At 42.0% G+C, this 12,792-nt stretch overlaps 1 protein-coding gene across 1 annotated transcript; it reads right to left on the minus strand.

Moving 5' to 3' along the window:
• Positions 1-7,965: 7,965 nt before the first annotated feature.
• SIX1 (SIX homeobox 1) lies at positions 7,966-12,537 on the minus strand. The gene is made up of 2 exons (XM_033950834.1): positions 11,776-12,537; positions 7,966-10,180 (listed from the first exon to the last, which is right to left on the minus strand). Exons 1-2 carry the CDS (start codon positions 12,333-12,335, stop codon positions 9,886-9,888), a joined length of 855 nt encoding a protein of 284 aa, XP_033806725.1. The 5' UTR covers positions 12,336-12,537; the 3' UTR covers positions 7,966-9,885.
• Between the last annotated feature and the right edge of the window lie 255 nt (positions 12,538-12,792).

The following is a 12,792-nucleotide window of genomic DNA, read 5'->3' on the forward strand; positions in this document are numbered from 1 at the left end:
CGTCCCCGCGGGAAACCATCTTCATGTCATTCTTTAAAGAGAGAGGGAAGAATCAGAGTATGAATGGCCACAACCACTGACCCTCAAGCTTTGCTTTGAAGAATGCTGGTGTAGAAGGATTGAAGTTGAGATAGACACTACAGAATGACAGTCTCTGGTATCCAGAGCAGATATTGTGATGTCATAATGCCTCATTCTACCAGTGCCTAAGAGCCAATCACATCAGTGATGTCACAATGGCTTCATTATCCTTGGCTCACATAAGAATCAGAGTATGAATGGCCACAACCACTGACCCACAAGCTTTGCTTTGAAGAATGCTGGTGTAGAAGGACTGAGGTTGAAATAGACACTAGAAAATGACATGGGATTATTTCCCACGGTTATCCGCGGGGACGGGAACAGTGATGAATTTTGTCACCATGTCATTCTCTAATATCTATGAAGGAAATCACACAGGAATGGTTAACATGACACCAAGGACCAGCAACGATCAGGGAACAGGTACATTTCTTTACTCCCTGCAATTCTTGAACTTTTTTTTTTTTTTGAGACTCCCAAGTTACTTTTGCAGTCAAAATGTTTCTGTGCCTCACATTAGAGGCCTAAATATACAATTTCATTCTGCTATCATTTGTTTGGATGGGGGTGGGGGTTCTGTTTTTTGTTGCTTCATAGTTGAACTCCTATTTCCATTGTGGGTAGAGGAGATATTTAGAAGCAAGCAGCCCTGACTTTTAGTGAATGCTGTTAGAAAATGTAAAATCTTCGGTCAGCCTCAAGTTAGTTGCAAGCGTAAGATATAAAGGCATCCAGTAGACCGGTGATTAGCCATCGACCCTGTTTCCTGGATGTTGTCTCTGGCTCCTGAGCCTCACCTGTAGTTCCTCCCACTTCAGCCTGGATCTCGGTCCTTTCCTCTTTGCTTGGCTTGGTCCAACTGAGCCTGACTCTGCTTCCTCATTTCTCCCGTATTCCAGACCACCTTATATCTAAAGCAACACCCCCCCCCCCAATCACTGAGAAGATGCACAGAAATATTGATTTTGTACTCTCCTGCGATTACAGACCTGCAAAGTTTTAGATCAAATTCACAAAGCGATCATATGAAAAGTGAAAGCGAACAGTGCTGATGCATCGCTTAAATCTTTTGTACCTTCATTTCCATCAGAAAATGAAGACACTGAAAACGCATCTGATATGAAAATGAAGTGTGAAGACCAGAGTCCTATTCGCTTCTTTTACCCCACCCACGACTGGTTCACCCTTCAGTTTTACTGAGGCTGAAAAGCACAGATAACTGTAGTGGTGTTGCATTTTAAAAGCTCAAGTTGACAATAAAAAAGAGAGGTCATTTGCATAAAGCTGGTGGCGGTAGACTTCCGACCTGCTTAGAGATGGAAAGCTATTTTGCCACCCCAAGGTAACAACCAACACAGAGACCAATGATAGCGCATATTAAAAACCCAACCCAACCCTATAAATACCCTTGTGCCTTGATAGGCAGGGAAATCTTTATGGTTAAAAATGCCCCAAAGCTCTCCATGCTAAACTGGGAAAAATATTGCTGGGGCTAAGGCCTCATTCTGCTGCCTATGAGGTTATCATATTTTACAAAAGACCAATCAAAAATGTGGTAGGACTTGAGAACTTGCAAAACCATAGCAGGTTCCATAGTTCCCCCACGAAAACTCTTGTTTCTTCTTTATTAATGCTCCTTTAAAAGGCATCAAAAGCTAAGATGCCAGCTTTATCTGTGACAGTACAATCTTTAAAAGATCTATTTACATTCCAGATATTTATTTTATTTCTTTATTTTTGTCAACTTTCATTCGGGATGGGGGATTTCATTTGGAGGGAAGGAGATGGAATCAAGGGGGATGTAGAAAGAAATGAATTAGTTCATATGGAAATTTAATTTAGAGGAATGATATAAATATGTATGAAATATTATTATTATGATTCTTATTGTAATGAATGTATTTTTGTATTATCCTATTGTATTTTTTACTGGATTCTTTCAATAAAATTGTTTTAAATTAAAAGATTTATTTACTCGAAAGAACTAGGAAACCCAAAAGATATTGGGGAAAATCTATGGAAATATGGCCATTTTCATTGGTGTCAGGTCAAAAGCGACCCGGGACAAAGGCGCGCGCAGACAATTGAGAGTAGCGCGGAGGCACGCGCCGAAGAAAATTACTGTTTTTAGGGGCTCCGACGGAGGGGTGTGGGGGGGAACCCCCCACTTTACTTAATACAGATCGCGCCGCGTTGTGGGGGTTTTGGGGGGTTGTAACCCCCCCACATTTTACTGAAAACTTCACTTTTTCCCTGTTTTTAGGGAAAAAGTTAAGTTTCCAGTAAAATGTGGGGGTTACAACCCCCCAAACCCCCCACAACGCTGCCGCGATCTGTATTAAGTAAAGTGGGGGGGCTCCCCACAAAACCCCCCGTCGGAGCCCCTAAAAACAGTAATTTTCTTATGCGCGTGCCTCCGTCTTGCGCTCAGTTGTCGGCGCACGCCTTTGTCTTCCGCGATTATGTCTATGAACCATTTTCATTCCTTATTTAGAATATAGACACTTTGCCCCTATGCAAGACTTTTATGCCTTTAACAAATTATAAGCATGAATCAAAAACCTCTTAAGTGCTGAGTAAATGTTAGACTCTGGCAGCAGCATCAAAGTGAGATGGACAGCTTATCCTTTTCATTTGCTTACAAAAAAAAAGAGAGACTTAGGCAGCTGCAGCTAAAATGTCCCGTTTTATAGACCCAGTTAACAAAGAAAACATAAAACCGGTGCTTGATTGATTCGAAAGCTCGGTTGCCATTGGCACATAACGCTTTCAGAACAGTGCCCTGGCTCATATACTTTGAGCCTACTGTGAGAAGGGAGAAAATGTTACCAAGGATAGGGGACTGATCGCCTCCCCCCTTTCTCCCTGGCTAAATCATAACAATAACATCTAACATAAGCATCATAATTGCGACTAAGACAAACTTAGTATAAAACAGGCTTAACTGTTTATTTTTGATAACCCGAGTTAAAAGTGAGAGACTATTTACAAATAAGAGCTAGACTTCCCGCCATGATCAGCAAGGAGTCAACAATCAATTTGCCGTATCCGGAAGATTAAATTCTGGGCCTGAACCTCCACAGCTGTATTTGAGCTTGGGCCAATATCCACCTCCTGGTGAACCCTTGAGGCTCGGTCCAACAGGACCTTCTTCTGAACAGGATCTAGCTTGGATATACTCTCTCTTTTCCCTCCCCCCCAATCCCCCCCCAAAAAACAAAACAAAAACCCTGCAACAATGAAATTGCTCCATGGGTAAAAACAAAACAAAACATACTGAAACAGCGAACCTTTTTTTTTTTTTTTTAATAGGCTGGGGGTAAGCAAATCCCCTCTAAGGAGTAGGTAAAACATAAGAATTCCCATACTGGGACAGACCGAAGGTCCATTAAGCCCAGTATCCTAACATTGGCCAATCCAGGTCCCAAATACCTAGCTATATCCTGGTCCTCTGAGGGGTTACGTTTTATATATACCTAATTGATCCCTTCTATGTGGCCACAATTCCCATCGACCCAATCTCACAAATAAATTGCCCAGTTGGTCTGCTTCCCTGCTCTGGCTCTGGGCCTAACCAGAGTGAAGGCTAACCCTGGAGCCACTCCTTTATCTTCCTGGCAGCAAAGCTCAGCTGGAGCTCGCCTTAGCTTCTTCGGAAAGAGAGGGGGGATTTGGCTCCTCCCCCTGTTAACAGGCAGGCTCCTGACTAACCCTAGGCCAGGGGTGTCAAAGTCCCTCCTCGAGGGCCGCAATCCAGTCGGGTTTTCAGGATTTCCCCAATGAATATGCATGAGATCTATTAGCATACCATGAAAACAGTGCATGCAAATAGATGTCATGCATATTCATTGTGGAAATCCTGAAAGCCCGACTGGATTGTGGCCCTCGAGGAGGGACTTTTGACACCCCTGCCCTAGGCACTTATGAAATAGGGAGGTTGCTAATGCGTTTCGGTTTAGCCACACCAATTTTTTTAGGTCATGGATGGAGGGGGGGGGGTAGAATATAAGGATGCTGAAAGAGGTGGGAGATTTTATGAATACACACAGAGGTGCTGCCTGCAGACACCTGCCTCCACCAATCAGTAAAGAAAGACCCTTTACTTCTGGGTGAAACATTGGCTTCTTTCTCCTCTTTTACAGATAAATAGTGATAGAGCATAGCTTTGTGTTCAATTAAATAATTGACTTACTTGCAATCTTCTATAAAGAATTTTTTTTTCTCTGGCCTTGGCATTTTTGTTTTCTAAACCTCTCTCCCCATTCCGCTTCTAGAAAATGCGCACAAAGGGAGGCGGTATTATTTATCCGAAAATCAAACCTGTGACTTTGGTGTTGACGTTTCCAATCTTCAGCTCAGAGCCTTCAGTTTACCAACAGGAAATTCTTGTGCCCCTTGGCCAAAACCGTTCCCATGATCTAGCAAAAAAATAAAAGCTTTCGTAGAAAGCTAGCTAGCTGGGCGTAAGTTAAGAAAAGCGGATTTTTAAAAATATATAAAAATGAATGTTTACTGGGTGGTTAGACGAGTTAAGAACCTAGCAGTGTTATGTTCAGCTTGTTGGCTCTTAATATGTGGTTGTCCACAAAAGAACAAAAACACACAGTCTGTGAAAATAAAATCAAACCTTTTTTCTTAAGAGATAGGGCTCCTTTTACTACGGTGCGCTAGTGGTTTTAGTGCGCACATAGCGTGCGCTACAATGCCCCACACGCTAAATGCTAACACCTCCATAGAGCTTGCATTAGTATTTTTCGTTTAGCCTGGGGTTTGCGTGCGCTAATCTTTTGTGTGTGCTAAAAAACGCTAGCGCACCTTAGTCAAAGGAGCTCACAGTGATTGGTTGTTGAAAAGAGTCAAAGGACAGAAACAGGCCCAAGCGTGTTACATTTTTAACTCCATTTTGCAAAATACAAAAATAAACACAAGAACAAAAGAACAAGGGGAGGGGAGCATTCGACTGCTTTATTTGCTTGCAGGATACATCGGGATTCAAAGATTTTAATGTCACGCTCTGCTTTCCTGGGAACTTAATCAGTTTCCAGTGATTAGGTTTTATTTGTGAAGAAAGGTGAAGTACCAGGTCGGTGACCACAATAGTTTGAAAATGCTCTGTTTGTCTTTTTGCTCTCCCGTTTTAAAAGTCCCGTTTTAAAAGTCATTTCAAGACATGCAAACTTAAATGCGATTAACAATCTGCACCAGAGGCAGAAAGATGTCGGAGATAAATATCATCTTAAAAACCGCACCAAACGGCCTGGCACATTCTCTGCTTGGATAAAAGTTAAGCGAATAGAGGGGCAAACACTCATATACTAATGTCCATTTGTGCAAGTCCCAACGGAACATTAGTATATCCTTGTGATCTTGGGCGAGTCCCTCCATTGCCTCTGGTACAAAACAAAAACAAAACATTTGATGGTGATGGCTCCAGGGACAGGGAAATACCTAGCGTACCTGAATGCAATTCACCTTGAGCTACTACTGAAAAAGGTGTGAGCCAAATCACTAAATAAATAAAGAATGAACAACACGACAGAATAAATTACACATTTTGGTGGGCAGATGTGTGTACCACATATAAATATGAGAGAATAAATGCGGAATGTATGGGGGTTAGTAGTTCATTTAATAAAGTGTGGAGCCCATTGACTACATTTCTCCTTTTCTTAGATTTCCTTACACAACCAGGGTGGGTGGGTGGGGGAGGGAAATGTATTTTGAGGATTTAAATGACTTAATTATAATATTGTAATCACATCATGTGTCTTATTGTATTAATAATTGGGAGGAGGATGGGAGAAAATGATTGTTTTATGTATTACTTGTGTAGTTAATAGTGCGTTTTATGCAGTATTTTATGTTCAATTAATTGTATTGCACTGTCAAAGTTTGAAAATCAATAAAGATTTAAAAAAAAAAAAAAAACCCAGAATGAATGAACAAGAAAATAATATTTTTCAAAAGAGGCAACCTTTCTTACAGTTTGGAGTATACAGGTAAATAACTTTTAGCATTTGTTTCAAGCATCCGGTACTAGATTTATTCTCTGTACTGTATGCTGGATTCATATTGCACATACCAGGGGCTGCTGAAAAGTCCTCAACCCAACCAACAAAGTTGGGGCAGTCTCCATCTAGGACGATACATTAGTCCGGTGATTTTCCACTTTTTTTTTTTCGTTCCGTCGGAAAAATAGGAAACGAAAAAAGTTGAAAATCGCGGAACTAAGCGGTACAGCTTTTTCATTTATAGTTATTTATTGTAGTTCCGATAATTCCACATAGATGAAGAGCTAAGTGAGAAACTTGATATGAAAAATGTCCCATTATTTTGCAGAAAGCAATATCTAAGTCTTTTATAAGGTCATCCTTTTCAATCGTCTTTGAAATCTACTGTGCTAATTATTTGTAAGGGTAATTAGACCGGAACCAAATCGGACAGTCATCATTGAGAACTGCTGTTGCTCTTTTGGCCCTGTTGTAAGATTCTGTGAGAAATAAGATTTTATTTATTTATTATTCTATTCTTGTGCAGGGAGAATTCACCAACGTCCCATAGTTTCTAACCAAACTCAGATTCTTAAAGTGACATGAACAGTACATTTTACCTAATTAAGGGCTCCTTTTATGAAGGTACGCTAAGAGTTTTAGCGTCCGCACCGGATTAGCGCACACTAGCCAAAAATCTACCACCTGCTCAAAAGAAGGCGGTAGCGGCTAGCGTGCGTGGCAATTTAGCGCACACTATTCCATGCGTTAAAGCCTTAGCGCGGCTTTGTAAAAGGAGCCCTAAGTCAAAATAAAAAATTGAATCACTGAAGAGATATATCAGATTTTTTTTAAAAGACTATTTCAAGGTGCAACAAAACTTAAAATCCATTTCCTTCTGAACATGAAAATAGAAAAGTGAATGGAACAAACTTTTATTCAGTTGAGTTAAGCACGGCACAGACCAATGAATATCCTAAAGCCCCATTTCAGTAAGAATGCATGTCAGGGAATAGAAGACCGATTGCAGCAGGTGTATATAAAAAAAAAATTATAGCGATCTATGAGTTTATATTTCTTGGTATGAAATACGTTTTGCAAACTACAATAAGTGGAAATGTATAAAATAGCCCTATTAAAAATAAAAAAATAATATCATGGCAGTGAGTTACTTGCAGAGAGAGGCAATTTCAACCTTAAACCACCTTACTGGGCAGATTAGGTGAGCCATTTCTGCCTTTATTTACTAAATGTTATAGGATCAATTTGGCAGTCCCAGCTTGAGATAATGGACACAAATTCAGCTGGTTAGGTCTTTCTATTAGCAGTGTAGGGTAGGAAGTAGCCATTCTGCTTAATACTGTGTCTTTCCATAACTTTTGTAGGCGATGTGCTGAGACTTGAGTCGGTCCACGAATGGCCACCCGGATGGTCTCGGGACTCAAGGATCTCCCGTATGAGGAACGGCTGAATAAATTGCAGCTGTACTCACTTGAGGAACGCAGAGAAAGGGGAGACATGATGGAGACATTCAAATATCTCACGGGCCGTATTGAGGTGGAAGAGGATATCTTCTTTTTCAAAGGCCCCACGGCAACAAGAGGGCATCCGTGGAAAATCAGGGGCAGGAAACTACACGCTGACACCAGGAAATACTTCTTCACTGAAAGGGTGGTTGATCGCTGGAATAATCTTCCGCTACAGGTAATTGAGGCCAGTAGTGTGCCTGATTTTAAGACAAAATGGGATCGTCATGTGGGATCTCTTCACAGGGAAAGGTAGGGGAGGGTTATTGGGGTGGGCAGACTTGATGGGCCGTGGCCCTTATCTGCCGTCTGTTTCTATGATGTTATTGCACGGTAATTCTGTGTTTCAGTGACTCATTTACTGAGGTTTCCCTGTCCTAAAATAAAGATACTACTGCAACCAACGATGACAGCATTGACGCAGCTGTGTGTGTGCAGTTCACAGAATTATCCTCTACTGAATATACTAGTATTCAAAACAAATATTAGAAACCAAACCAAGCCGGTATTCCTTCTTTTACACTGAGGTTTAAGCAGAGCGTTTGAGGTCATGTAGTGCGTTAGGTTTCTGCAGTGAATGTGTGGAAGTTCCTTGTGAGGGTCCCTCCTGCAGAGGGTGGCATTTCTCCATGGCCCCAAAACCTAGAGCATAAACACTGCTGTGACTTAAATAAACACACACCTAATGATCCAAAACACTAACAAAGGAGATTGGGATCGTTAGCTCTAAACCCAAGTGAATATATGAATAGTGTGTATTTAGAGAAAATTATTTTTACTTCAAAGAAGAGTGAAGGACCGGTGAGAGCAGCACCATATAATTTCAGAGCCTAAGATTTTTCATCCTAGACATTAATTCAATTTTTGCTAGAGTCATTTGTGCCTTCATATTGTATAAATCATAGAAATAAAATTCCAGAAAAATATAAATTTTAAAAAAGTACATTCCAAACAAAAGTGTCCCAATGAAAGAGGAATATTTGAATAAGACCCCACAGCCAGTAATGATCATTTTTGTGCCTTTTTCAAATAATTAATCTTGATAAATTTAATGTAGAAATTTATTTCTTTTAGCTAAGAAAATAAAATAAGTTATGCCATCACTTAATCACATGGAAAAATGTGGGTTTTTTCCTGCATGTTCAACACCTTTACAATTATGAAGATATTATTTTAATGATCTATTTGTTTGGCCTCCCATAAATTATAGCTTCATTACTCTGTTCAACAGAGACAAATGGAAACCATGCTACAAGCAGATTGTGGACTGTGAAATGAACTTGTCAAAAGTCAGATTAACCTCCACTGCGTGCATGACAAAATCATTTATATTTTTCTATTTAAAAAAAAAAAAAAATAGCTTATAAACTATTTGCTCATTTGAAGGTTATTCAATATTTATCAGCAAAAATGTAAGCAAACCAGGTAATAAGAACATAATCTATTCATACCAGTAAAGATCAAACTAGTTTATTTGTTTTCTGTTTTGAAAACATGCATCTATGGAAGCTATTGAAAAGGCGGCCAGTTAACTGGTTTTTGTTTTGCTTATTGTGGTTCTCATTTGGCAGAATTCTGTTCAGGATGAGTTTTCCATTCAGTTTAATTGATGAAAAAGCGCCTTATCTGATAGGTTTTCAACCTGCAGCTCAAGCAAAAAAAAAAAAAAAAGAAATATTTCTCTGGCAATGGTCTCTTTGGGTACATAAAGAAAAGCTGTCACTTGTTTTTCTAATATAGCATTTTATTATAAACTACTTTGCAGTTTCCTTTAACACTAAAAAGGAGAAATTTTTAAAAAAAGTTAAATCTAGTTTTCCTTCAAGACATTTTGTACATTATCCTAGAGGTATTTAATTTTTCAGAAAATTAAAATCGAGAGAAAGCACATTTTCCAAACTATAGAGACGGTTTGCATCGGTTGCCTTTTTCTCATTTCCACTATATCATCTTCATAAATAAAAGCACAATTGAATCCAGTTGTTTTTGTAATTCCTATTTGAAAAGCTCCGTTGGGCTTGATGGAATACAGGATTAACGTTAACAGTGCCTTTGCAGCTCTCAAGCTTAGGCTACTTGAGGAAGAAATATGCCAAAGTTGTATAACAGCCACAAAGACCAGGGGTGAGGATTTTTGATCATTGAAAGGAATTGAAAAGTCATGGCTTCCTTATCGACTAAGTAGCACAAGATGAGTTATGGTTTGTTAATTGTTCTGCTATTTACAATTAAGTGTCTAGTGACTGTTGGGTACAGTTCAGGGTGCGGGGGCCTGCAGCTTTGGTGTTTTAGGATCCCAAATCCACCAGGCTGGAGGTGAGGGGTCCCAGCAGAGAGTCCTGAAGCTGGTGCTGGTGCCCCTGAAGGCCGTGACTTCCTTGAGTGTCACTTAATGCACTCAGAGAATAACTGGAGCTCCCGGGATGACTGAGATTTCCCGGTAACAGGAGAACCGAGTTCTGATCTGGACTTTGGGGAGGCGAAAATTCTTCTTCGGAGCTGGACATAAGCGATTTGCCCCCATCCAGCGGGGAAAGCTGATTTTGCTTGTTGGTGGAGGTGTTATTGTTTTCGGTATTCTCCCTAAAAAAAAAACCAACAACAGAATTACAGAATATTTTAGTTACAAAATAAACAGCAGAACTTCACTACAGTTCAATGCATTGGCACCCTACTGTGTCAAAATGTTTCTGCCAGGCTAGATGTCAAATGCTGCGCATTCTATGGGGGAGGAGGGGGAGAAACACAGATAAACAAGCTTGTATACGTCTTTAAAAATAGTGCAGAAACCCAGAAGGCTAGAGTATTTATGAAATGAACAATTTAGTGCAGCTAGCCAAATCTCCGTTCAAAAAAACGGAGCAATTAGTATCTTGCATGTGACCCAAAAGACAGCCTTTACAGCTGTAAATATATTTAAAACTTTTTAAACAAATATCGCTAAATTATTACAGGCAACTGCCTTAGTAGATTAGCTGTAGAATATATACTATAGGATGTAATAACAGAAGAATTCATTCTAGGATATACTATGCGGCACAGGCCTCGTTTCTATAAGGGGTTTTTTTTTTAATTCAGGTATCTGAACATCCAAATGAACATGTTTACAAAGCCTTCTGAGTTTCTTAGAACTACCCCGAGTTCCTCTTAAAATATCTTACTTCATTATGTACTGACCCCCACCCCATCCCCACACACTAGAGCCACTTTAGCGACTACCTAAAGTTCCAAGCTTAAATTTGAAACATCCCATGTGATAAATGGACTTCCCAGAGCCTAAAATTTGAGGGCCTGTCATGGAGCTATCTGGCTGTCGGATGTGCTTTTTTTTTTTTTTTTGACTCTGGACCTAATTATGAAGGTCTTCCCCGACACTGTATTCTATTGTCCAGATCAACCCAAACATTTGGATTTGTCCTATGACCTCTAACACCGACAGCCAAGTCCAATAAAACGTGCTGAACTATCAAAACAAAATATCCGCACATTCACTGCCTCTTCCCAGTGTTTATTTTTCCTGTCACAAGCCAAAGAGCCTGTGAAATTCAAAAGGCTAACTAGAAGAAAAATTGTAGTTGCAAAACAGTTTATTTTTTCCCCTAGAAGAATAAATTTAACTAGGTGCCCACTACACACAGAAATTAATTCAAGGAAAACTGGTCGATTAAGATTGAAACTAATTTTTTTATTCCTAATATATATTTTCTTCTTTTTTTTTAGGTTAGCTTTCCTTTCCACACTGCCTCAATAGTTCAGTCTTGTTTCCATAAAGCGAAACTTCCAATGTTTAAAATAAAAGCCGGGATGATTTTGTCAGAGCCATAACCACCCACCCCGTGGGTCCCTCTGTCTCAAAACAGATTTCTTGGTTTTAACCCCCCCCCCCCCCCAAAAAAAAAAAACAAAAAAAAAAAAAAACAACAAAACCAGAAATTGCAGCAGAGCCCCGGGCGATGAAGGAGTCTCCCAGCCCTTCTGATGCTGGATCGCACCGGGATCTCTCTCCCCCCCCCAATCCGTCTTATTTCTCCCCATATGCACCAACTTGAGGAAAAGTAGCCCCGAGATACTTCGCGTCCTTATTTGCCTGCGCTAGAAGTCAAAGCGACCCCCCCCCCCCCTCCGCCCCCAATGTGCTGTAACCCGGACTATTTTTCGATAAAAGAGGTGTACTCTACCTCTCTTTGGCTTCGGCCGCTCGGTCTCGCTGCCGCCGGTTCTTGAACCAGTTGCTGACCTGCGTGGTGGTGAGGCCGGTGGCCTCCGCCAGCTCCCGCTTCTCCCTCGGGGACGGGTAGGGGTTGTGCGCGTACCATTCCCTCAGCACCCCCCGGGACTTCTCCTTGAAGCAGTAGCTCGTCTCCTCCCCGTCCCAGATGGTCCTGGGCAGGGGGAATTTTCGGCGCACCCGGTACTTGCCCACCGCGCCCAGGGGTCGGCCCCGCAGCTTCTCCGCCTCCACGTAGTGCGCCTTGAGCCACAGCTGCTGCAGCTTGGGGTGGTTGTGCGCCGAGAACTGGTGACTCTCCAGGATCTTGTAGAGCTCGCGGAAGTTGCCCCGGTGGAAGGCCACCACCGCCTTGGCTTTCAGCACGCTCTCGTTCTTGTGGAGGTGGTCGCAGGCGGGCAGGGACCAGAGGAACCTGCCCAGGCGCTCCAGGTTCCCCCCCTGCTGCAGCACCTCGCACACGCAGGCCACTTGCTCTTGGGTGAAGCCAAACGAAGGCAGCATCGACATGGCTCGGCGAGAGGAGGAGCAGCGGCTCGTGGAAGGATCTACGGGCCACGCGCAAACAATCCAAGGCGCTGGACCATTAGATACAAAAACAGAGGGGGGGACCTGGCGAGGCCGGGTCGCTTTGCGAAGTTTCGCTGGATGCTGGTCGCTGCCAGAACTTTGTTTCGGCTCTTCTGCAGGCAGCCTTAAGGCTCCGAGCGGCGGCGCGCTCTGATTGGCTCTGCGCGGCGCCTATCGGAAGGCGAGCTGAGTGCAGCCCGGCCTGAGAGAGGAGCGCAGAGCTTGCGCGGAGCACGAACGGCTAGAGGGGGGAGGGGGAGTGCGAGGGTCTGAGTGAAAGAGCCAGAGAGCTTCCCCCGGGGGGGGGGGGGGGGGAGACACGTCAGGGCTTTGCAACACGAGCCCCTTCTCAAGTATCATCTGCGGGAGCTACATTCAGCTCTGCACAAATCAATTA

This window comes from Geotrypetes seraphini, chromosome 7 (genome assembly GCF_902459505.1).
Source record: "Geotrypetes seraphini chromosome 7, aGeoSer1.1, whole genome shotgun sequence".
NCBI lineage: Eukaryota > Metazoa > Chordata > Amphibia > Gymnophiona > Dermophiidae > Geotrypetes > Geotrypetes seraphini.